At 42.4% G+C, this 27,337-nt stretch overlaps 1 protein-coding gene across 1 annotated transcript in view; it reads right to left on the reverse strand.

Annotated features, from left to right (window-relative positions):
• Positions 1 to 27,337, reverse strand: part of SOS1 (SOS Ras/Rac guanine nucleotide exchange factor 1) — a 193,023-nt gene that overhangs the window by 151,031 nt on the left and 14,655 nt on the right. Inside the window, exon 2 of the mRNA XM_018558855.1 lies at positions 3,805 to 3,930. Within this exon, the coding sequence (XP_018414357.1) occupies positions 3,805 to 3,930 (126 nt within the window). The remainder of the gene's footprint in view (positions 1 to 3,804; positions 3,931 to 27,337) is intronic.

The following is a 27,337-nucleotide window of genomic DNA, read 5'->3' on the forward strand; positions in this document are numbered from 1 at the left end:
CGCAGAGCCCAGAGACCATCGCGTCGCAGAGCCCAGAGACCATCGCGTCGCAGAGCCCAGAGACCATCGCGTCGCAGAGCCCAGAGACCATCGCAAAGCCCAGAGACCATCGCAAAGCCCAGAGACCATCGCAAAGCCCAGAGACCATCGCAGAGCACCGAGACCATCGCGTCGCAGAGCCCCCGAGACCATCGCGTCGCAGAGCCCTAAGTTTATTGTGTTGCAGAGCCCTCTCCTGAAATCCTCCGCCGAGACATCAGGCAGGCACCCTAGAGCAGAGCAGCAGTACAAAGTATGTAGCAAATTCATATACTATTATTCTGCATTGCTGTATAATGTATTGCTGGGATTTCTAGTATTCTATAGCTGATGGTATAACTCTGCATTGTTGTATAATGTATTGCTGGGATATGTAGTTCTCTATAGCTGATGGCATTATTCTGCATTGTTGTATACTGTATCGCCTGGATTTATAGTCCTTTATAGCCGATTGTTTTCTGCAATGCAGTATAATGTATTGCTGGGATTTGTAGTCCCTCTACAGCTCGGAGTCAGTGGCAGAACTACTTGGGTTGTATTCAAATCAGGAATTGTAACTTTACATGTTACATCCTCAAAAGATCAAGGTGACAGCCTCACAAGTAAAATTTTCAGAAAAAGGTCAACAATAAAGGTCAATATATTTTCTCTCAGCAGCTTTCCTTGACTCTATCGAAAGCCAAAATCATGTCTTATGGTGAGGGGTTAGAACTTCGGTTTTTACTGCTGTACTTGCCCCTGCCCATAGAAAATTAAAAAATGTAAATTGTCACTAGAACAGAGACAGAGAAACATAAATTACCCCCATGATGGACTACAATCTCATATTAATTTACCAAATCCACAAATTTACATCCAAAACAAAGAAAAATCTTTTTAAAGCTAACCTCCAGGCAGATTTAAAAGATAACATAATGCAGGCTATGTATTCATTAGTACACCATTAAATGATTTTTTTTTTTTTAAATTTAAAAAACAGTCTAAGTACCCATATTTAAGACAATAGAGCTTTGACTGGGTAGCAGAGAAGAAGCACAAGAAGCCAATCAGTTGTGGTGCAATGTAAAGCTGGCCATACACCTTACAATTATCTGCAGATTTTCTGTGGTCAGATGGAAAAGGTGCAACAGATTCCTCCATCTCCACTTAAATGTATGGATAGATTAATCTCCACCTGGGCCAATCTGTTGCACTTTTTCCATCTGACCACAGAAAATCTGCAGATAAATTGTAAGGTGTGTGGGCACCTTAAGGGTCGAGAGGAGATCTCTAAGAGTTACTAAATTGCAAAAAGGATAAACTCAGGTCTACCTACACCCCCCATCCTGACAAGGATTTGCTGTGTGGCAGGGTTATGTAAATTTCAAATTTTGAAAAAAAGAAGTAAAAAATTATTTCAAGGTAAAACAGCTTGCCAATATGTATTTTTTCCATGTATTGAGCTGTTTGTCTGGGAGTTCAGCTTTAAATAATGTTGCCACTCTAAGCTGCTGCATGCTGATCTGTGACTGTCAGCAGTAACTGCATGCCACTGCTTTTAGTACCATACTAAAGGCTTATGAAATACATTTATGTGTGTTGCCACAAGCAGCCAGCTTAAAAGTTGTTTTATTATTATTTTGTTATGTATGTTCCCCTTATTGTTTCTGGTTAATTATTACAGCCCTTAGCTTTGTCACTGCCTGTCTCACCCTGCTGATAGTCAGTCTGCAGTCTATTTCCTACAAGCCCAAAGGTGAGAAGGTATAGGTGCCGATCTTATTTATTTTTACCTGCAAGGAAGCTTACAATAACACAGGCCTGGCAGGACAGGAAGGGGGGGAGAGAGATGAGCAAGCACCCACCTCCCTTCCTGCCATACCAGGCAACATGCCCTCTGCACTGCCGCTGGGGACGATAATAAAGGGGCACCCAGATGCGGCCCCCCCCCCTTGTAAATGAATATGGGGTACTTGCACCCTTACCCATTCACTAAAGGGTTAAAAGATTTTTAAAAAAGAAGACTTGTGAAAAAATCCTTTAATTGAAAAAAAAACGCAACAAAAAGGATTTTGACAAGTCCTTTAGTGTAATAAAAAAAGATCAAATAAATAAAAAATAAATTTAAAAAAAGAACCGATGCCCGCCGACCCGACCGTACACGATGAACTACCGCTGCAGAATGAAGAATCTGACAGATGCCAGCAAAATATAAACAATTGGATGGAGCTAGCAGGGACATTACTGCTAGCTCCGCCCAACTGTTTACATTTGCCCAGTACCTGCCAGAGTCTTTCAGCAGGTCCCAGGCAAATGAAAACAACTGAGCGGAGCCGGCCGTGACCTCAGGGTTGGCTCCACCCAGTTGTTGTTGTTTAATGACAGATCAGCGTCCACAGGTCAGCGACGCCTAGGATACAGGCTGACATGTCCAGCTTTAGTCAAGTGGAGTTCATGCAGCTGTTCCTGGGGTATGACATTTTAGGGAAAATTGTGTCCCAGACCAACATATATTCTGAGCAATATATTGCCCAAAATCCTGACTCCTATCTTGCGGAAAGTGAAACATGGTATTCCACAAGTGTACCTAAAATCAAAATTTTCTGGGCACTTACAAGGCTGTTAAATTTTAAAAAGCTGAGTATTCGACTATACTGGTCCAAATACCCAATCTGCAGTACCCTCATTTTTTCCCAGTCCATGAACCGGAACAGGTATGAAACTTTACTATTTCATGCACTTCAATGACAACAGTAAGTGCCTTTCAAGAGTCATCCAGAGAATGACAGATTTAAAATTCTTCCCCTAATATTCCACTTTAACTAATCATTTTCAAGACTATGATGAGTGCCTTATGAAGTACAAGGGGCGCCTGGGGTTAAAGCAGTTTATTCCATCTAAGAGATCAAAGGTATGGAATTAAACTTTATAAGCTATGTGAAAGTAGCAGTGGCTATAGCCTCCTTTTTTACATAGGGACAAGTGGGAAAATTGTATGGGATCTCACGACCCCTTGCTAAACAAGGGATATCACTTATACCTAGACAACTACTACAACAGCATCCCACTTGCAAAAATTTTATTCTGCTTTGAAACTGTGGCATGTAAAGACACGTAAACATTTTCCACAGGAGCTGGTTGTCAAAAAGCTGAAAAAAGGGGGAAACAGCTGCTCTTTGCCCCACTTGCTGGGGACCTCGCAGCAGTTTACAGCACTGGCCGCACATATCATTCTCCTCCTTCCTGCCACGCACAGCCTTGGTCAGTTTCCACACATCCCTGGTGAGCAACACAGAGTACGTAGCTTCATATTATTCTGCCTTGCTGTACAATGTATTGCTGGGATTTGCAGTCCTCTCTAGCTACTGGTATTCTGCATTGTTGTACAATGTATTGCTGGGATTTATAGTCCTCTTAGCTGGTGGTATTCTGCATTGTTGTATAATGTATTGATAGGATTTGTAGTCCCTCTACAGCTTGGGGTCAGTGGCAGAACCAGCAGGGTCCCAGCAGTCGCACCTGTTACCGGGCCCTGGCGCTCTATTACCATCACAAAATCATTAGACTGTATTGTTTTAGAAAAACTGTCACATGACACACACACAAAAAAAAGGATCAGTAATTGGTGTCAGCAAGTACTTGAGAAGTATTGGTACTTGGTCTTGAAAAATAGTATTGGTGCATCCCTAATTTTTGGCAGACCATGGTCACTGGAAACAGAATAAAATGCACCTGTTTAAGTAGCATATATATTAGAACTCAAGTATTTTATCTTTTTCTGAGTACCTCAACATCCAGGACACTGCGGGGCTGCGCTTGGCAGAGCATGCTTAGCAGCTGCAAAATTAACTCTTCGACATACTGGAGAGCATCTTCGGCTGAGGAGAGGTTTGGGTGGACCTGTACTTGAACCTGAATGGGATTGAACAAGAAAATAAAAATCACTGTTTTGCAAACATAAATTACACAATACACACATCTTGCATGTTCTAGCAATCTTATGTTGTCACAAAATGCAAATCACAAATTTAAGATACATAAATCCCAATAAAGGATTTATGTATCTTACAACAACTAAAAAGGATAATTAAAAGAAACTTGTCGTCATTACAGGCACATGGAGGTTGTCATTGTTGACTTCTTTATAAAATGCTAGTATCCCCGCTGACCTTCGCTGAAACTTACAGACAGTTAAGCTTTGAAAACAAAAGAGAGAAGTTGATTGGTGGCCATGGATAAGTGCTCCATATTTTCTCTGCTCCAGTTTTGATAAATTCCCCTCAGTGTGTGCATAGTATTACAGTTTGTTTTTGTTAAACATTAGCTATGAGAAAGCAGTAATCTTTTTGCAGAGGTTCAACACACCCACTGTTTTAAGAGCTCTCCAATCAGCAGTGAGCATAAGCTTTACTGATTGTAGAGCTATAGGACTGTGTGTGTGTCAGACCTCTGCAATGACACTACTGCTTTCATGCAGAGAGCAAGAGTCCTATTCTGCAGCATTTAGGGCAGGTTTTGCTACTTAAAGTGACATTAAACCCTCAGATTTTTTTAACATAAACTAATACTGTAATGTGTGCCTTACTGTAATCCATGGTTGTTTCCCTTCTCTTTGCTGCTCTTCCTTTTAAATCCTTCTCTCTTCTCAGCAGCAAAGAGAAAGGAAACAACTATGGATTACAGTAAGGCACACATTACAGTATTGGTTTATGTTAAAAAATCTGAAGGTTTAATGTCACTTTAAGCTTTGGCTGCTTTAGAAAGAAAACTAAATATAAGACACTGAACACCTTTTGTTGTGATAGGTATTTGGCAGATTTAAACTGAGTGTTGAAGCAACCTATAAAAGTGATAGGCCAACAGAACAGCCTTATTAAAAGGGAATGTATCGTGATTTGGTATACATTTTCTATATTATGGCTAGGACTAAAATATAGATTTAAAAAAATCTTCTATGTGAAAAAAAGTTCCAAAAAACTTAAAGCAGAATACATTTTTTTTATGTCTGTAATGTAAATATAAAATGTATTAGGATGTTTAGGTTACTTTAAGTATGTGTGTGGTTACTGTAACATTTTCACTTCACTGAGGCTGGATAGTACAGATCACCCTATATACAAATAGTTTTGTGAATGGGCAAAGTAAGAGCGGCGGAGAAAACAACAGTGTGGCTACCGTGTATGAGAATCTGAAGGCGTCAGAAGCCACTCTTGCTGTACTTCCATTGAACGAAACTGAAAATTTAACAGTAACCACACACATACTTAAAGTGACATACACATCTAAACACTTATATTTACACTACAGATGTAAGAAACAAAATCACGAAGTAACGACCTCATACATATACAGGTGGTTTCAAATAGTAACAAAGACATGGAGAATTTAAACATTCTTTACACCGACCAGAAATCCATTTTGGGTATAGCCACTTTTTAAGCCCAACGAGTCTCTCCTTGGCAACTAGTTTGTCACAAGGTCACTGATTGTCCAGAATAGTCTAGATGTATTTTCCCTTGCTGGGGCAAATCAAGAATCATTTCTGAATAAGTCAGTAGAACACCTGTGACAGATTATATTTGAAAAAAGTACTAGTAGAAATCCCCATTAACCCCTTTGTGATGGGAGACGTACACAAAGTGCCCAATTGACTGGCCACGTACACATTTGCGGCTCTGCAATGCTGGTAACCGCTGAGCTCCCCCTCCTGCAATGCCTCACCTTCAATCCCGGGATCCGCTACCCCATCTGTGGCCAGGGACCGGCTCGGGAGGGTGTCAGGAGGTAAGTTGGGAGGGAGATCAGCATTTTCCTCCTAGCTGATTACCCTCCGTACTGTGAATGTGGAAGTGATGTGTAATACATCACTTCCGCATTCACCTGTCAGTCATCTGGCTGCTATAGCCAGTGAGAAGACGCTGATGAAGATCTCTGCTTCATCAGCTACTTTGGGGGTCCCCAGGTAACATTAGGGGTCTTCGAGACCCCTAATGTCTCCATAAAGAGGACCCGTCAGTGTGCCTTTGCTATTATATAGGGGGATTGTTATTCCCCTATGTAATAGCAATGACAATAAGTGTAAAAAAATAAAATAAAAGTCACATATAAAAAAAAAAGTTTTAAAAAGCCCCACCCCCGCATTTACGCACATATAAACGTAAATACGTTTCGATGCGCCAGCGCGAGAAAACGACAATTGCGCTTCACATGTTACATATCGCAGCGAACGTCGGAGTGAGCGCAATAATTTTAGAGCCAGCAATCACTGATAACACTAAACTGATAAGCGGTAAAAGCTTTTAAAGCGTCACCTATGGCCAATTTTGGCTATTGTAGCCTTTTGAGGTTTCGCACGCGCACGCAATTTTGAGGCTTGACATGTTTGGTGTCTTTTTACCCGACGTGGCCCCGTCTTTTATATTTTAGCAAAAAATTGGGTAATAATAAATGTTTTATAATATAGGGGGAAAAACATTTTTCCGGTAATTTTTCCTTAATATAGTAAAAAATAAAAACCCCAGTGGTGATTAAATACAACTAAAATAAAGCTCTATCTGTCCCCAAAATATGGTATAAAATGAATTTCAGTACAGCGTTGCATGACTGAACAAATGTCAAAGAACCGCAGCGCTGAAGACTGAAAAATGTCCTGGACAGGAAGGGGGTTTAACACCGCGGACTTCAAGTGGTTAAAGTTTTAAGCTTTTTCAAACACCCGATCGCTTTAAGTGATCAGGTGTCTAAAGGTGCCCATACACTGCACGATTATCGTACGATAATCGTATGCGATCGGTTTTTCGTACGATAATCGAGCAGTGTGAACGGACACGTGCGACCGTTTCTACTGTACGGTCGCACGTCTTCTGTCGAACCAGCATGTTCGAAAACCAGCCGGGAATCGTACGATTCTCGGCTGGTTAGAACGGTGCTCGGAAGACAAATGCCGAGCGGGCCGGTGTGCGCACGCGCACACTGCCCGTTCAGCATTGCGGTCATCGGAAGCCCGCCCCTCAGGGGGGCGGGCTTGCGATGATCGAGAGTGCGATCTGCCTGTCCAAGATAGGCAGATCGTACGTTTTTTTAATCCCTGTACAACCATCGCAAGACTAAAGTCTTGCGATGGTTGTAGAGTGTATGGCCACCTTTACAGTGATAGGAGTGCGGTATGAACTCCCAATCTGTAATGGCTTTTTGCTAAATGTTTCAGCATAGAAACATACAGCAAAAGCTGACTGTTTCCGGCTTCTAAATGCTGTGGCAAACAGCCACAACGATCAGAAGTCTTTAGTGACATCTGAGGATGACATGCTGCAGTATATACAGGTGCCTTACAGTTGCATTGCAGGGAAGTATGTGATTCGTTGGTGCTGCTAATGCCTTTGTTGAAGATTGCTTGTGGTGCTTTAACCCTGCAGTTGCTTGCCAAGTGCAGGCTGCATGCCACTTGTAGTTCTGCTACTACAGCTTTAGCTGGATCTTACAGAAATCTGTTGTTTGCTAACTCTGTCAGCGTCAAAGCTTCAATCAGGTGCCTTAACTCTTTGGGTGCCTTTTATGTGAGTATTGTTGCTGACACCTGTGGTTCCTCAGCGCTGTTAATATTTATTGCAGTTGTTGCTTCATTTGCAGGCTACACCTTACACCCATACACCTTACGATTACCAGACGAAACTTTTCGTCCGATGATCGAACCGTCGTGCGATTTTCGTACGACGGGCGCATCCTGCCCCGATTATCGCAAGGTTCAATCAGCCGTGGTTTAAAAAAACACCTGGACGACTTGCAGTAATTGACCGCAATTATTTTCGTTTGCGCATGCGCAGTGTTAATCGTACGACTTTTGACGGACGGAAACGCCACCAACCATGCGAACATTGCACGATCGACCAAAGTTTTCAAACATGCTTGACCGTCAAAAGTCCTACGAGTGTACAGTACTATCGGTCGGGCACTCTATTCACACGTTACGATTGTCGTATGAAAAGTCGATCGCATACGATAATCGTAAGGTGTATGGGCACCTTTATTCTGCCTGTTTTACTGTAATCCTTTCATTGCACCATGTATACAGCATTGTGGTTAATGTCTAGCAGGTTCTGACAGGTCCCATTGTGCTATAACCCTTCATTGCTCCATAGGTGTGTATGTGGCTACCATGTATACAACATTGTTAGTGTCCAGCTGGTTCTGACAGGTACTATTAAATCACATCAATCCTCCTTCAGTTTATCTGTGACTGCAAAAGGTTGGATCATGTGTTCAATTCCCACATGGCATTAACCCCCTTCTCTGAAGAGACCGGCTACATTCTATAAGGTGAGGGTCAGTTAGGTATATAAAAAAAAAATTTTTTAAATGCACACGCACTGGCTCAATGAAATTTACATATTTTCAGCTCTATTGTCAGTACTGTTCCTCAGAGTGCATATGCAGGGGTTAATCTATTGTAAATCTCTCGAGCCCTTTGCCACTGCTGCTTTTCAGAGTGCAAATGCATAGATTTCTCTCTCCAGCCTTATTGCCAGCACTGCTCTCCAAAGGCCAGAGTAAGTTGCTCCGTTTGGGATGAAAGGTCCTCTTCAAGCTGTGATAAAGCTGCTGCTACACATGCAAGATCCTGCTACTAGGATCAGGGCTGTCTTTAATATTGATTGGACCCCGGGCAAACATTTTCTTGGGCCCCCCATGCAATATTGCCCGCTATATGCTGACAGTGCAGAGCCACGCTGCAGCTGGGATGGATACAAAAAAATATTGTCCAGACCCACCCCACCGCCTGATTGGCAGCTGACTCTACCTCTCTAGAGGTTGTGTCCGCCCCATCCATCCCTCCAGTCAGCGTTGGAGGATCAGAGAGGGGAGGGCGGGTATTCCTGCGAGGAGCCGTGACTGACAGTCACCGCTCTCTGCAGAGAGAGTGAGTGCAGAAACTGAGTGATCAGTGGTATGTGATCGCTCAGTTCTCAATCAAGAGCCAACCTGTGGCAGCTTCAGTAACTAGGGGGAAGTGCGCATTCCACTCTCCCCTTAATTCTACTTTCATGGTAAATGTGTGGATAATTCGCCACCTACCACTTCCACTGGATAGAATAGCAACAATAATAATGATACCTGAGCATGTCCCCTGGTGTCATTATTATTATTATTATGTCCCCCTGGTGTCATTATTATTATGTCCACCCTGTGTCATTATGTCCCCTGGTATCATTATTATTATGTCCCGTGGTGTAATTATTATTATGTCCCCTGGAGTCATTATCATTATTATGTCTCCCCTCCCCGTGTAAATATTATTATTATATCCCCCCTGTGTCATTATTATGTCCCCTGGTATCATTATTATTATGTCCACTGTAGTCATTATTATTATGTCCCCTGGTGTCATTATTATCATTATGTCCCCTGGTGTCATTATTAGCATTATGTCCCCTGGTGTCATTATTAGCATTATGTCCCCTGGTGTCATTATTAAGGCAGTGACACACTGCACGCGAAGACGTGCAGAGCGAAGCAAAGCTCTCCGGCACGGAGCTTCGCGTGCAGTGTGTGAGCTATAATATTTCCCGCGGTTCTCGTACGAGAATCATGCAGTGTATGGGCACCTTTAGGGCTAGAGGGGAATTTGTGGTGGATGCAGATGCTTGACTGGGCTAGTAATTGATAGTTCATATAGTACTTCACCTCTGTTTAAGACTTCAGACAGCCACCTTTCTGCCTTTTTATTTACTGCTGCCCCTGCAGGGGAAACTTGGCACAGCATCCTCCTAGATGATCGCAGGTGCAGCACTGCTCAAAAGGCTGTACAATTCTTGTATTCTTGTGATGCGTTCAGATACTTTAATCCTAGTCAGGGCCGTCTTTATGCCTCACCTTCAATCCCGGGATCCGCTACCCCATCTGTGGCCAGGGACCGGCTCGGGAGGGTGTCAGGAGGTAAGTTGGGAGGGAGATCAGCATTTTCCTCCTAGCTGATTACCCTCCGTACTGTGAATGTGGAAGTGATGTGTAATACATCACTTCCGCATTCACCTGTCAGTCATCTGGCTGCTATAGCCAGTGAGAAGACGCTGATGAAGATCTCTGCTTCATCAGCTACTTTGGGGGTCCCCAGGTAACATTAGGGGTCTTCGAGACCCCTAATGTCTCCATAAAGAGGACCCGTCAGTGTGCCTTTGCTATTATAACATTGTGCTATAACCCTTCATTGCTCCATAGGTGTGTATGTGGCTACCATGTATACAACATTGTTAGTGTCCAGCTGGTTCTGACAGGTACTATTAAATCACATCAATCCTCCTTCAGTTTATCTGTGACTGCAAAAGGTTGGATCATGTGTTCAATTCCCACATGGCATTAACCCCCTTCTCTGAAGAGACCGGCTACATTCTATAAGGTGAGGGTCAGTTAGGTATATAAAAAAAAAATTTTTTAAATGCACACGCACTGGCTCAATGAAATTTACATATTTTCAGCTCTATTGTCAGTACTGTTCCTCAGAGTGCATATGCAGGGGTTAATCTATTGTAAATCTCTCGAGCCCTTTGCCACTGCTGCTTTTCAGAGTGCAAATGCATAGATTTCTCTCTCCAGCCTTATTGCCAGCACTGCTCTCCAAAGGCCAGAGTAAGTTGCTCCGTTTGGGATGAAAGGTCCTCTTCGTACGATTCTCAGCGAGTTAGTGGCATGCTGGTTCGACAACTGCCGAACGGGCCTGTGTGCGCACGCTGCCCGTTTGCAGTCATTACAGTAATCGTAAGCCCGCCCCTCAGGGGGGGCAGGCTTGCGATGATTGCAAGTACGATCTGCCTGTCCAAGATGGGCAGATCGTACGTTTTTTAAAGTACTTTACAACCCTCGCAAGACAAAAGTCTTGCGAGGGTTGTAAAGTGTATGGCCACCTTAAGGCAGTCAGTTATTAAGTATTTCCAGCATACAGGTGAAACTCGAATAATTAGAATATCGTGCAAAGTTCATTTATTTCACTAATGCAACTTAAAAGGTGAAACTAATATATGAGATAGACTCAATACATGCAAAGCAAGATAATTCAAGCCGTGATTTGTCATAATTGTGATGATTATGGCTTACAGCTCATGAAAACCCCAAATCCACAACCTCAAAAAAGTAGATTATTACATGCAATCAATAAAACAAGGATTGTACATAGAACAATATCGGACCTCTGAAAAGTACAAGCATGCATATGTACTCAGTACTTGGTTTGGGCCCCTTTTGCAGCACTTACTGCAATTAATTTTGAAAGATATTCTAATTATTCGAGTTTCACCTGTACATCTTAGGTGATAATTCACTGGCAAGGATTTCCTTCCTGTGGGCCTTTAGTCATCCCTAATCAGGGCAGATAAAAAGGCCATATGTTGGGAGGAATATATACCGATTCAAGATGAAGTTTATTGCTCTAACTTATCCTCATGATCAATGCAACAGTCATCTGGCTGGTTAGGCATCAGGACACCATTGAGTAAATAAAGTGTATATCTTTTTCTGGAGCACCCATAGGCCAGTAATGGCTCTTACTTGCCAGGGCAATCTATAATTGGCCTAAGAACACAGAAGCAGACCTTTTGGCTGAAAAGAAGGTCTCAGGGGCATGGTAATTTCTGAATGAAATGAATCAGCAAGTGACTTTATAGTAAAGCTGCTATGGACATGCTGTGTTGCTCATCCGGGACTGCAGTTACCTTGTGTTGGTGCAGATCTCACCACACACAATATCTAAAGTCACAGGGGATGGAAGGATTCACAATCAGCTTTTCTTAATTTCAACAAACTAAGATTACTCCCTTGCAATGAAAACAAAAGTCCTTTTCAGGGTTCCTCTTGTTGATTATATGTTTAGATAAAGCACTGAGATCTTGCTGAATGCTAAATTGAGTTTTACTTTACTTGAATATTCATTTTAAAGAAAACAGAAAAAGAACATCCTGTGTTTCATAGACTAGCATGCACACAGAGAAGAGCATGCACACAGAGAAGAGCATTGCACTACAGCTCAAGTGACCAGTAGGTTCCAGGTTGTGGGAGCTTGCGCAAGTTTGAGCATATCCTGTTCAGGATCCATGGGTCCGGTTAAGAATTCAAGATGGACACTGTCAAGTTTTTCTTCTCATCTTCCAGTCAGTTTCATTCCCATCAGAATTCCTTGGTGTAAGCAAGGCTCTAGGTTCTATGTACACATATCCAAATGGTGTCTCATAATCTTTCCAGTCCAGGAATATCAAGCTTTTTATCCCCTATTTTTTTTCCTGGTGGAAAAACCAGGAGACTTAAGACCAGTCTTCGTTTTAAATGCTTTCAACAGAGAGATCAGGATCCAGATCTTGCATATGGAATCTCTGGATTCAATCACTTAAGCCATCAACAGGCTATAGGATGCTGTGCCTGGCAGAGGTGTATTCACGTTCCTGTACTTTCTCAAATGTTTTGCTTGCCATTCTAAAGTTCCCCTTTCAGTATGTTTATCTGCCGTTTGGCCTCGCCACAGTCCTAGGTCATTTTCCAAATATTACATCCAGTCACTGCCTTCTTGAGGAACAAGGCTTCAAGTATTACTCTATTTGTGGCGACATGCTGCTGATAGTTAAGAATACTCATACTCTGCCAGTCCACAGGAACATCCTAAGTTAGGCTCTGATCAAATTTAACAGGGTTCCCCAACAGGGAAAGCCAAGCAATGCCAACACAATGGATGATGTTTTCAAAGAAACATCATCCAAACTCAGAGAATTTCCAAGAGCCGACAGTGACATTGTATGCTACCTGTTTAACCTGGTGACCACTATTCGCTTTTAGAGAAATACATTTCAATGTTAGCTTTCAGTTTGAGGCTGAGAAGTGAGGTGTTTTCAAATAAAAGGACAAAGTAATGAATTTATTTTATTGCATTTTTTTTAGTTGTGCCATTTTTCTAAAATTGTAATCAAAACTGGGTAAAAAGTGTTTTCTTTTTTTATATATTTTATTTGTATTACGTGATACGTTAGGCACACATATGCAATGTAAATATATAGCCTTATCTGCCATCTAAGAAACTATAATATGTGTGGGTGCACTTAGTAAGAAAGTATATTACTGTCGTGGAAGAATCGCACAGCAAAAACCTTTGAAGTGCTTCAGTCATTAAGGAACAGAAACTGAAAGAAAGCTCATGCATGAAGGGGTTAAAGCAGAAGTGAGGGCAAAAGACCTCCGAAAGTGCTGGTCGTAGCGTGCTGTTATGCACAGCATATTAGCACATTATAGTTGACTTACCTTGTAGGCGGTCCCTCCAGCGCTGTCCGCAATCCACTCCGGAGTCACATGGTCTTCTTTAGGCTAGGTTCACACTTAGGCGTTTACAGTTCTCACCTGATTTTTCTGCGTTTGCGTGTGTTTAAAAATGCACGTTTCTCCCTGCATAGAGATGCAAAACCGTGCGAGATCCCCTCAAAATTGCTCCTGCATCTTTTTGCGTGACGGGCGTTTTTCTATGCGCAACGCTAAGGTATGAACAGTTGCCATTGACTTGCATGGAAATGTGTGTTTTGCGCGCATAGATCCATGCCTAAAAATGCTCAGGCGTGAGACCAGACCTTTAGGTTCGGCATCTTCGGCCTCTTGATTAGCTAGGCCGGCATGATGCAACTCCTTCACATGCATAGTTACATTACAGGACATTAATTTATTATGAATGCTGTGCTGGAAAGTTTAGACCCCTGATTTTTACTGCTCTGTGTCTCCATTGGGGAGATTTATCACTCTGTTTGTCCTGATGACGATCGTTGCCGAATGTGAGCAGAAATCCAAAATTTTAGAGTGCTCCCAAGAACAAAAAGGTATGGGAATGTTTTCAATGCGGATACCTGACTAACAGGGGAGATTTCCTCTAAATTCCTGTTGCGTCTCTCGGAATGAAAGTGAAAAGAAATTTACGAAATGGTACACAAAACACCAAAAAAATAAAAATGACAAGTGTTTCAACCCTTCCCTGCTCCATCCAACTAATAAAAAATTGTTTTGGCTATAAATACATTTTAGGGGCTCATTCTGACCTGTCTGCTTTGGTGCGTTGCATTAACATACGTTATGTCACCTAACAGAGAGTAAAAACTGAGACCAAGTCAAAATCAAGTACTTACACTGCTTGTATTAAAATAAAACATAAAAAAAAGCCAAGGTCACATATTAAAAATGTAATATAGAATATTTCTTTTAGCAGAAACCACCATTAAAGAAAAGAAAGCTTGCACAGTAAGCTCAACTATAGATTCATGGGGCAGCTTACAGGAAACTTGGTTAAAGCGTGCGTCTCTTCCCCCCCCAAAAAAAGGACTGGAATGCTTTACATAAAAATAATTATTCCATTTATTTAAATATTTTTCTAAAACAAAAAAATACACCACTTATGGTATTAATGCTACTTTTTTATTGCTCAAGGAAATGAATTCAGTTTAATTACAAAACGTGAGTATTATCTTAAGTTATCTACAAAAGAGACAGACTAAAATTGTGTTCACAGCTTTCAAAAAGAAACACGTATTAAGGCTTTGTTTATACATCGCAGCATATGTGGTTTTTATGGTCACAACCATCTTCTTACGGAAGGTCATGAGACCAAATTTGATTCCAAGAATGCCATTTTGTCATCTCATGGGCCTGCTCAGTAAGCTAAGAGGAACCTGCTTTGAAAGCATAATTTTACAGTAAGCTTGTTGCAATAAACCATTTAATGTTTTTGCCATAAATGACTGAGACACTTCCACATATTTTGTGGCCACAACTTACATGTATATACAATACAGCATTCCGAGATGTGTGCTCACACTATTGACAGCAGGCAAACAGAAAAAATTTAGCTAATTCCCTCAGGGAGTTTATAATTTTACTAATATTGAACGTGGCAAAATGTCCTTTAACAAAAACATTTATTTTTTTACCAACATTTAAGTATAAAGCATAATTGTGTATAAAGTTTTAAAAAATTTATGCTTTAAAGTGATATAAAAGTAAAATTGTTTTAAGCCACAGCACAAAACTCCCTTGGCCCTCATTCCTCCAAGCAAGTAGATGGACATCTGCTGAAGACTGCTCTAAGAAGAATTTCAGGAAAGCTCAGGCTGAGGCTGCTGCTGCTGCTGAATACTACCCAATTTGCCTTTAAGCAGATGTACTACTTTAGTGTGATTAGGATAAATGCTAAAATATGCACAACACTAATATATTGCTCCCCTGACGGACTATAACTTCAATACAAATTAGTAAACTAAATGTAAGATTATAGTCAATCCTGAGACTGAGCTGGGCTAGGGGCTACTTTACAACACACCCTCTAGCACCAATTCAGAGATGATTTGAAGATCTACAGATCAGTGATAAGACAAATAAGATAATATAACAATATATCAGCTCTCGACTTACGGTACTCCAGTAGAAGGCTTGGTTATAGTTTGGTTCTAGTGAGCCCAACTGTTTACTACATGTGTAAAATTGAATCGGAATAATTTTAAGTTTCCTTAGACAATGCTGTATATGTCTCACTGTTACTACTATTGTAATTGAGTATACATAATAGAAAGTAATCATCAATGTATGTGTTGCAGATGTTAGAAACCTTTAATAAAAATCTATTATTCAAAAAAAAAAATCTAATTGTCCATCAAGGAAAAAAAAAAAAAAGAAAGAATTTTAAAGATTTAACTCCTGAGTTAAATCTAAATGTAAAAAAGAGCCAAGTGGCGTTTTAACTAGGGATGCACCGATACTAGTATCGGTGAGGATGCCGAGTATTTGGGCGAGTAGTTGTAGTCGTAGTAGTATCGGCTTCCTGATTGAACGAAAGCTGGCCAAATCAGAAAGCCAGGCGCTGTGTAATGACCCCGGCTTCCTGGTTGGCCAGAAAGCCGACTCCATGCTTTGGGGACGACTTCCCTGCTAATAGGGAAGCAGAGTGGCGAGTCTTTACATGCTGCCCGGCTAATCAGGAAGCCAGGTGGCGAGTCATTACACGCCGCCTGGCTTCCTGAATGGAACATCCAGTACTCGGTATCAGCGAGTACCGAAAAAAAAATATCGGTACTCGATACCGAAATACCGGTATCGGTGCATCCCTAGTTTTAACCGGGATGTACTAAAAAGTAAAATATCAGATGAGGGTAGAATTACAAATTAACAAATCATTTTTAAACATCTCACACCAAATCCCTTTAAAATAGGACTTGGAATACCTGGATTCCGCATCCACATTTCCTACACCACATGGCGAGCAAAAAATTTACTATTTGGACTTATATTTTAGCCATTCCTATAATAGTCAAAAATTCACCCTAACTTACTAAAATTTGACTGTCTAGCACCTAAAAGCTACATTATTTTGACCCTTTTAAACACATACACTATATTGCCAAAGGTATTGGGGTGTCTGCCTTGACACGCACATTAACTTTAATAGCATCCTAGTACTTGTCCGTAGGGTTCAATATTGAGTTGGCCCACCCTTTGCAGCTATAACAGCTTCAACTCTTCTGGGAAGGCTGTCCACAAGGTTTAGGTGTGTGTCTATGGGAATGCTTAACCATTCTTCCAGAAGCGCATTTGTGAGGTCAGGTACTGATGTTGGATGAAGGCCTGGCTCGCAGTCTCCGCTCTTATTCATCCCAAAGGTGTTTTATCGGGTTGAGGTCAGGACTCTGTGCAGGCCAGTCAAGTTCCTCCACCCCAAACTTGCTCATCCATGTCCTTCTGGACCTTGCTTTGTGCACTGGTGCGCAGTCATGTTGGTACAGGAAGGGGCCATCCCCAAACTGTTCCCACAAAGTTGGGTGCATGAAATTGTCCAAAATGTCTTGGTAAGCTGATGCCTTAAGAGTTCCCTTCACTGGAACTAAGGGGCCAAGCCCAACCCCTGAAAAACAACCAAACACCATAATCCCCCCTTCACCAAACTTTAGACTTGACACAATGCAGCAGGCAAGTACCGTTCTCCTGGCAACCGCCAAATCCAGACACGTCCATTGGATTGCCAGACAGAGAAGCGCGATTCGTCAGTCCAGAGAACACGTCTCCACTTCTCTAGAGTCCAGTGGCGGCGTGCTTTACACCACTGCATCCGACGCTTTGCATTGCACTTGGGAATGTAAGGCTTGGATGTAGCTGCTCAGCCATGAAAACCCATTCCATGAAGCTCTCTACGCACTGTTGTTGTGCCAATCTGAAGGCCACATGAAGTTTGGAGGTCTGTAGCTATTGACTCTGCAGACAGTTGGCGACTTCTGTGCACTTTAGCATACGCTGACCCCGCTGTCATTTCACGTGGCCTACCACTTCGTGGCTGAGTTGCTGTTGTTCCCATTTGCTTCCGTGGAATATTTAGTAGCAAGGAAATTTCACGGATGGACTTATTGCACATGTGGCAACCTATCACGGTACCACGCTTGAATTCACGGAGCTCCTGAGAGAGACCCATTCTTTCACAAATGTTTGTAGACGTAGTCTGCATGCCTGGGTGCTTGATTTTATATATCTTTGGCCATGGAGGGGATTGGAACACCTGAATCCAATGGTGTGGAGGGGTGTCCCAATACTTTTGACAATATAGTTTATCTGTTGGCAAAGTACCAGGGGTAGGAAGGAAAGCAACTATTAAATTTTTGTTTGCTTTCACTGCAAGAACAAAAATGTTACTATGGTGTGTCTAGCAGTTAGAAGAGACTTTTGTGTTCATGAGTTTACAAAGTATGCCTCTGTGCTCTGGTGGCAGATCAGGGTGGTAGGTCATTTGTGGAATGTAAGTAAATCCTCTTAAGGGTCCCTTTAGTAACGTGAACCTGATACATGAAACAGATATCCTTAAAGTGAATGTTCACCACTCGAATCAAAACTAAAAATGTTTGTGTGAAGGATTAGAACCTTTTTCAAATGTTATGGTGTCTTAATTTGAGTGATTTCCCCTTACTCATTGTGATGTTGACAGCAGTTTTATCAGACAGGAAGTGAGGGAAAAATGCAATAAGGACACAGACAGCAAAAACTAGCAGGGGTTAGGTCTTGCATTACCCTACTAAAAATGCATTTTTATTTATGTGCCCCTTTGCAGATTTCCCCTCACTTTCAGTCTGATGAAACACAGAGAAAGAAAGGGAGGGGAAATGTATCCAATAGAGAAACATGACAGAGGTGCTGTTCTGTCTATACTCTATCTAAAAAAAAAAACAACAAAAAAAAAAACAATAATACGATTTTTCTACTTGCCTTATAATCTCTTCTTAAAGTCCATTCAGGGACACAGGAATTCTGAAACAGTCAGGTTATATGCTACCACTTACAGGAAGTCTGGACACTGGCAAATGGAAAAACAAGACAAGGACAGGAAGGGGTAAAGTTCCCAACAGGCAAGGGGAACTGCTAACCACCCAGGGGAGGTCACAAAAAATCAACCTGGTGACAAAGGGAATAATTAACTCAAAAGGCACTGATCAGTAGGCTAGTAATAAACCAACCCAGCTGAAGTATAAGGCTCTGAACATCTTCTCCAACAACTCAATAGCACAGCCTCTCACAACAGTTGGGACTCTGAATTAGAAATTACAACAGTGGCTGCAGACAAAGTCTGACTCACTGTTACAGAAGGGTCACAGACAGACTCTGCCAGTGATGGCGCCAGAGCACACTTAAAACCCTCAGGGGCAGAATGGTCCAGTAGCTGGGCATAAACAGCTTGGAAGTCACTAGTGGACTTGATGGGGCCCTCAGTCCCACCCAGGGGAGCTGGAATATACTGCATAGATGAAGACCCTATAATAATAGGGTTCCCAAGTTCCAGATTACAGGTATCTGTTCCTTTTGGGGATACCACAAAAAACACACCGGCGGAGGTCACTTGTATCGGCAGGACAGTCCTCAGTGTGTCTTTGAGAAGACAGCTGGAAGTTATGAGAGTTAAGGCTGCCCGAGGTGCCAGTCATTGTAGGTGGGCAATGAAATAAAACCAGAGATTCATTTGATGCTTCAGAGCAGGTGCAGCAGCAAGATGAGGCTTCCTCTAGGCTGAATGGCAGAAAAGAAAACATGCAGCACATGCAGGACTTTACCTAGCATATTATGTCAGTACTTAATCCCTCAGCCTTAAAAATGAGTTCAATGAAAAGGGGAATTTCTAAAAATGGTACCCCCTGGTACCAACTGTCAGGTATCTTATGATGCTTTAGCCTGACTGACTTTGCATACTGGGTGAGCCTTCCAAGACAAGGTCACATAGGAGGTTGTGCCACGGCTCTGGACCCAGAAAGCACTTTGTGGCCAACGCAGTAAAGGAAGTTCTGAAAAGCACCACAATGCATAGCCCAGTGCCTGAAGGGCATATTCCAGGCTAACCTTGCCCCGTCCAGGAGCCTACTCACTATGCAAGTCTTCAGAGACTGGGTCACAACAGAGTCTGTGCCATGGCTCTGAACCACTCTGTCAGAATAAAATCGGGGCAGATTACCCCCAATAAAGAGGTCTAGCGCTGAAGGGATACGAGAATCACTCTAAATTCCTGTATATGGATTGAAAGACAAGCCTCCTCCGGCAACGAAATCCCCTGCATTGAAAGGGTGTCCAGGACTTCTCCCCAGCCTCTCAGGCTGGCATCTGCCATGAGAATCATCTAAAACGATGGAAGAAAGGATATCCCTGACTCCAGGGCTGGATTTATGAGCCACCAGACCAGGGATAACCTGGTCCTGGGCATCAGGCGCACAGATCTGCATGTTCAGCTATAAGACATTTAATTCTATTGTTAGGCTGTTATAATAGCAGAGCTAGAAACCCTGAAACCTTTATTTCTCCAGGACCCTGGCTAGGACTTCCAGAGAAAGGAGATGTGCGAGAGCGACATAAAAGTCAACTCATCTTTGCAGTGATGCCAGCAGGCCGCTTTTAAAAGTAGGAGTGTTCCCCTATTGCGAGGGGGGCTTGCTTGCAGGTTTGGAGGCAGTAAAAGTCCAAAACTTGTGGTGGAAATGAGTAGAGCTGAGGAAAGGGCATCCAACCAACTAGGAAACTTGCAGAAAAACTGAGGCAAGACAGTTAGAGTCAGGGTTATATAGGGGCAAGCCAGAAAAGATTTTTCATGTTAACCGCTGTCCAAACCTCTGGTAGGTGGCAGCATAAAACTCAAACTATTTCCGAATTTCCGTGTCCCTCAATTGGCGATAAAGAAAACAGGTTTAGCTGGACACGTCATACATTTTACTAAAAAAAACAAAAAAACAAAAAAACAAAAAAACTCTAGGAAAAGAAATGTATTCTTATTTTATAACATTATCTAAACCCAGCACACGATAGTGATTATTGTATTGTACAACACAAAATAATACAAAATAAGGTCTTTGAACTGAATATACATTAACTATTTCCCCAAAATGCACCTATTATTACAGTAAGAATAACAGCTTTTTTATTGCCTAACCTCACACCAAGAAAACGCAATGTAATTCTTGGTAACAGAGATGTACATGATAAATGTAAAGAAATAGGAAATAGAACAAGACAAGAAAAGACTGAACATATTTTAAGGCTGCACAAATAACTGCACTGCATATAAACAACACACACATTAACAGGGTTATTCACAAAAGGGTGAAGAGTGGAGAAGTGAAGATCTAGAACAGGGGTGCCCACAATTTTTTGTGTTAAAGGAGAACTATGAGGCGAGTGCTTTTCACTCACCTCATAGTTCTAGCCGACCTGTGACAATGAGACTGTCACAGGTCGGCTCAGTAGATCGGGAGGTGAGCGAACACATACCGGCGTTCGCTCACCTCTCGATCCTGTCACGGCTCTCTGCCGTGACAGGGGAGGGGCTGGATTCCCGCCTCCCCGCTTCGATCCGCCAGCGCTGACTGGCGGAACGGACGGGGGTGGGGGCGGGTACAGCTGGCTCTGCCTCTAGATAGACAGAGCCAGCTGTCAGTCACGCAGCTGGGCGGATCCCAGCACAATTGTCGGGATCCGCTTCAGCTGCGGCGCCTCAGTATATAGCGAGCAGTAGCTCGCGGTATACTGCGCCGTCTCAGTATACCGCGAGCTACAGCTCGCGGTATACTGAGCCTAGGGTGACGTGAGGGCGCTAGTTTGTGTCCTCCCGTTACCCTGAGAACTATGGGGAAAAGCCTTAACCCCATAGTTCTCCTTTAAGATCTACTTTTCAAATGACGAGCTACATGAGATCTACCAAGGAAAAAAAAACCTCCCTCGCTCTCTCTCTCTCCCCTGGTTGTCTCTCCTCGCTCGCCTAGCTGTCTCTCCTTGTTCTCTCTCCTGGCTGTCCTTCCTCGCTCTCTTGGCTGTCTCTCCTGCCTCTCTCAACTGGCTCACCTTGCTGTATTTTGCAAACAGTGCAGTGCAACAAACTGTGTAAACTAATATTCTTTGATGTAATACATAGCACTTCAACCACCAGTATCCATCAGAAAGCAGTCAGGGAGCTTGGCTCAGCAGACTCAGGCTAATAGGTAATCATGTGTATACAGCTAAATAAATATACCAAAATGGAAGAAAGGGGCAGCCATTCACACTCTTCGTGATCTACCAGCATCAGCTTTGAGAGCTACTGGTAGATCACGATCTACCTAATGTGCACCCCCTGATCTAGAACAACATAGCTGAACTGGAAATTAAGCTGAATTGGAGAATTTTTCCAAACCAGCTATGTTGTCCTAGATTGTTCACTTCTCCTGCCTTCTCCAAACTCTTCACCCTTTAGTTATTATCCCTGTCAGATTTAGGAATAAGGATGGGCTCGGGCGTGTTCGCAGCTCCACGTGCCGAGCCCGCCAGGAAGCTGACAGCGCCAATCACAGGCACTGAGACATTTCCCGATCTCTGCAGCTGCGGACCGGGAAAATGTCTCAGTACCTGTGATTGCCGCTGCGTGCTGTCAGCTTCCTGGCGGGCTCGACACGTTGAGCTGCGAACACGCCCGAGCCCATCCTTATTTAGGAATACCACAGCAATAAGTGTGTTTGGGAAAACAGACACATTTAAAGGCAATTTTGAACAAGACAATATGTAAAAAGGAAACAAAATTTAATAAAAATGACCTGCTTCACCAAATAAATTTGTTAGCTACTAGCATAATGTCATACTTCTGAGATGAGAAAGAGGGGCAACTTAAAGTAGTATTAAGGGCTGGGCATTTTTTACCTTAATGCATTATCTGCATTAAGGTAAAAAAACTGCGGGAACACGCACGCACGGATCTCTCCATAGCAGTCACTTACCTGCTGAAGGCACCCATGCAGGGGGTGGGGAAGACACTGATTCGGGGACGCACTAGAAAACAAAGCTTTTGAAGATTTTTTTTTTTTTTAAATAACAGGTTGGGACACGGTCTGTGCCTCCCTCATATACAAAAAAAAGAAAAGAAAGGTTTAATGTCAATTTAAAGTGCACCTCCACCTTTCTTCCAGTAGCACAGACAAAATTAACCGTTTCCCTGCCAAGGACGTATGTCGTACAGAGGAACAAAAGCGTTCCCGGCTGGCCATGGACGTATGACATACGGACCTGGCATTTACAGTTCTGCTATAAGCTCATGGGTGACCATGAGCTTATACTAAAACTGTTCCCCGGACTGTCCCCTTCAAATTAATAGCCGTCATCAGTGGCTCACAAGCCGCTGATGACAGCTATTAACGAAAATACCGTGTCCCCCCCCCCCCCCCCGGCACCGCTGCTGCCGGCCGCCTGCATCTGGAGTCTCTCATCCCTGCCTGAAGCTGCTCCTTGCAGGGATGAGAGACTCCATGGATCCCATTGAAATTGGCCGGGGGGAGAGGGGGGGCAGAGGGGCGACCACAATCCAGGATGGCCGAGCGGTGTTCTGATTGGAGCCGCTGTCATCCTGTGAGTTTCTGGATGACAGCGGCTCTGTAGCGTGACCGAGCGGGGGATCATTAAATATAATTGATATTTAACAATCCCTCTGTGCAGAGCAAACACCGGAGTGATCGCCTGATCACTCCTGTGTTTGTAAATAACTGGGGACACATCGTACTATGTGTCCCCAGTTATGAATGAACAGGCTGTGATTTACATCACAGCCTGTTCATTCAAGAATTTATGAATGTGGAGTAGCACTCACTACAGAGGCTCCTCCCCATTCAGAAACTAATGATAGTAAGATATTTTTACTAACATTAGTTTCTGAATGAATGGGAAGTCTCTGTACCGAGTGCTTCCCATTCATTGAGTGCTGGGGCTGCAGAAAAAGAAATTGAGGACTCTACGTCCTCAATTTCTTTTTCCATTTCAAAAGGGAAATGTCGGGGTCTATTTAGACCCCATATATTTCACGGCAAATTTGGCAGCGCATGGCAAAGCATTGTGACGCATTGCCATGCGTTGTGATCTTTGTGTTGCAATAAATATACGCCTGTATCATTTTATCACAACACAAACACCAACACAGCGTAAAAACTATTTTTTAACATAAGTCGCTTATTTACAGTTTTGCGTACCGTCATTTTCTTACCTTTTTGCAAAAAGCGGCAATTACAAATTTGCTAATATTTGTTATTTATTAACTCAATACAGTTTTATCTTTTAGATTTAGTCAGAAATTTATTTTTTTTGAGTGATTTTAGTGTGTTTTATCAATTGAATTGTGTATTTTTATCGGTTTAATATTTATTTGAGAAACATTTGCGCAATTATCGCAGGGCCTACAAATTTAGTATCACCAGCTTTTTATTCTACCGGGCCTGCACTTTCAGAAAATATATGGTTTGGGGGGTCTTTTACAAACGCTAGCAATGCAGCAGTTGAAAATCAAATCAATGGGAAAAATTGCCGGCATCTGGAGCCTCTCATCCGTGTGAATAACCGACCCGAAGTAAAGTGAACGCTGTTCGGCTATTCACTTCAGGCTTGTACAGCTGATTTCAGTCGTACAGCGACTGAAAAATTATTAAAGAATAATGTAAAAATTTAAATTAAAATAAAAAAATGGTCAAACAAAATAAAAAATAAAATTAAAAATTTGTAAAATAAAAAAAACAACCCCTCCCTCCCCCCACATAACATACACATTGTGATGCACATCATGCACATGCGCTGCAGTGCGTTTTTTTAATTTATTTTTTTTCTTTAAAAAAACATTAAATTAACATTAAATTAACTGTGGGAGCGCATGGCAAAGCTTTGTGACGCATTGCCATGCGTTGTGATCTCTTGTGTTGCAATTAAACACCTGTATCATTTTATCACAACACAAACACATAAGTCGCTTATTTACAGTTTTGCGTACCTTCATTTTTTTACCTTTTCGCAAAAAGGCGCAATTACAAATTTGTTATTTATTAACTCAATACAGTTTTATCTTTTAGATTTAGTCAGAAAATATTTTTTTTTGTGCACGGATACTGATTTTGGTGTGTTTTAACAATTGAATTGTGTATTTTTATCGGTTTAATATTAATTTGAGAAACATTTGCGCAATTATTGCTGGGCCTACAAATTTAGTACCACCATCTTTTTATTCTACAGGGCTTTCAGAAAATATATGGTTTGGGTTTTTTTTTTACAAACGCTATTAACCCAGCAGTTGAAACTCAAATCAATGGGAACAAAATTGCAAAAATGGCGTGGCCAGCTGATTTGAAACATGTTTCGGAGGGCTTGGCAGCGAAAGGGTTAATTCACAAAAAGTATTCGTTAAATCCACCAGTGCTCAATTCACCATTTCTTTACTCTGGGCTACATTCACACTAGGTGCGAGTAGATGCGTTTAAAATGGTTTTCTAAAACACATATTTATGCATCTAATGATTTCCAATGGATCTATTCATACCTGGTGTTTAGATGCTTTAATCTGCAGTCAATTTAGCTGCGATTCGAAAAAAATAAAAGCCATGTAAACACAAGACACAAAACACATTTGCAGAAATCCCATTGGCTACTCCAATGGACTGTTTCAATAGACAAAGGACAGTTGCAGTATGACATGCGTTGGTGGAGCGAAAGGATTTAACATGATGCAAGTCAAACTGCTGATGTGCCAAAAATATAGTATGCTCATCCCTTTGACATGACAACACAGGTCTGGATTCCTAAGCATGTGCTGTTACCCCTCTCTACTTCATTTCTGATAGATGCAGAGCTCTCCATCTCCCCCCCCTCCCATCCCTTCTTTCTCCAAAACGCCTCCTTTTGCACCATTAGTGCCTGCGTTCCGGTCCAGTGCGATCTGCAAAAATACTGCAAGCACTATTTTTGCAGAACGCAGGCACTAATGTGGATGTGGGCGATTGCACTGCGGAGGGTGTGGCTGCGGTGCCATTGACTTCAATGCCCCGTCCCGCCCCCTCCCGCCCCTTGATTGCAGGCACCGGCGGGATTTCATTCCAGGGGCCAAAACGCACTGGAATGCGGACTTTGTGGTGTGAACCGGCCCTGAAGGTTCCCAAGAGCACAGTAGCCTCCATAATTCTCAAATGGAAGAAGTTTGGCACAACCGGGACTCTTCCAAGAGCGGGTCGCCAAGCTAAACTGAGCAAAATCGGTGGAGAAGGGCCTTAGTAAGAGAGGTGACCAATAACCCGATGCTCACTCTGACTCACTCGGACATGGAAACCAATTCCATGAAGCTTTCTACGCACTGTTGTTGTGCCAATCTGAAGGCCACACAAAGTTTGGAGGTCTGCAGCTATTGGCTCTGCAGACAGTTGGCGACTTCTGCGCACGGTGCGCTTCAGCATGCGCTCTGTCATTTTACGTGGCCTACCACTTTGTGGCTGAGTTGCTGTTGTTCCCAGTTGCTTCCACTTTGTTATAATACCACTAACAGGTGACCGTGGAATATTCAGTAGCAAGGACATTTCACGGAACACCTGCATCCTATGATTTGGAGGGATGTCCCAATACTTTTGGCAATATAGTGTATATTATGAAAATTACTTTTTTCTCACAAAAGTCTAACTGTGTATACCCTACCTAACACAGAAAACAACTTCACATACATAAAATCACACTGAATTCCTAAGTACGAATATTGAAGAAAAAAAGTCCCAATTGTCTTCAGAATCTTTGAAATTAGTCCTCCACAATTCACTTGTGGCGATATAACAAAAAAAAAAACAACCTATGTCCCTCCAGGTGTTGAAACTGCGATCCAGTATAGAATGGTGCTTCACTGTAAACACAAATCTTGCTCACCTTTTACCCTGGATCACAACTAAAGTATTTTAGTATGGCCAGCAATCCCTAGAGCATTCTCGTTACTCTCAGTAGACCGCGTTATGCAACCCTCTACTTCCGGTTGTGACGATGTCAAGCTCCACCCTACGTGTTATGTCATCCAGACTTCATCAGGGGTACAGAGCTTGACAGTGTGTGAGGCTATTTCTAACCCAACAGCATCCCTCTTTACTATAACAGTGTGAATGGTGTACTTGTATTGCTGCCGTCTGCTTCCTGTCTGTGCCTAGTTCCACAGTAGCAAGTAGGCTTTCACTACTATAACAAATTGAAAAAAAATGGAATAGCCGTAAGAAGGATCCCCAACTAAAGACCCATCTGACTGATGCACCAAAATTTCTTTACAGAAAAGCACCTAATTTCCTAGTTAGGAATGTAGTTGATTCCCCCATTAATAATAAGACAGTTACGTTTCTTAAAAGGCAAAGCTTTTTTCAGCTTTTCCATCATACAAACTGGTACCCCACCAAGAGGCTGAAGGTCACACCGGGCAGGTTAGAGATCAGGAGGTCCTCTATGCAGAACATTTTACGATAGTGCGAGTACTAACACTTGACTCCACTGTGCGCAGTCTAGAAATAACAGGAGACGGACTCAACTCTTTTGTACTCCTTTAACCTGATGTCAGATGGGCGATTATGCTACTAGAGACAAACTGCCAGCGGTAGGATCACTAAAGAGGCTTCTTTTTTGTCACTATGGAATCATTCTCTTGGTAGCCAGATGCAGCTAAATGTTGCTCTGTCACTAGCCCGAATGCTGCTGAATCAAGATCAATGGGGATAGGGGCATCATCTCTGCCTCAGCTATAGATCCCTATGAAATTGCAGAGGGTGCAGTTCCATCTGGACAAATGGGCAACCTCTTAGCGAATCTGCTGCTGGCAATTTTGACAAATCACCAGTAGCAGGATTGCTACGGACAGAGTCGCCTGTCTGATATCAGCCTTAATGTTACAATTATACTTACCCTTACCTTATTCACTCTTGTACATGTAACATTACTTTGGTTGGTACAGGTAGAATGTTAACTGTTCTATTGCGTTTCTTTTTCTTTATTTATTGTTGACCGTCCTGTATTCCCC

Source organism: Nanorana parkeri, unplaced genomic scaffold (genome assembly GCF_000935625.1).
Source record: "Nanorana parkeri isolate BGI_ZX_2015 unplaced genomic scaffold, ASM93562v1 scaffold363, whole genome shotgun sequence".
Lineage (NCBI taxonomy): Eukaryota > Metazoa > Chordata > Amphibia > Anura > Dicroglossidae > Nanorana > Nanorana parkeri.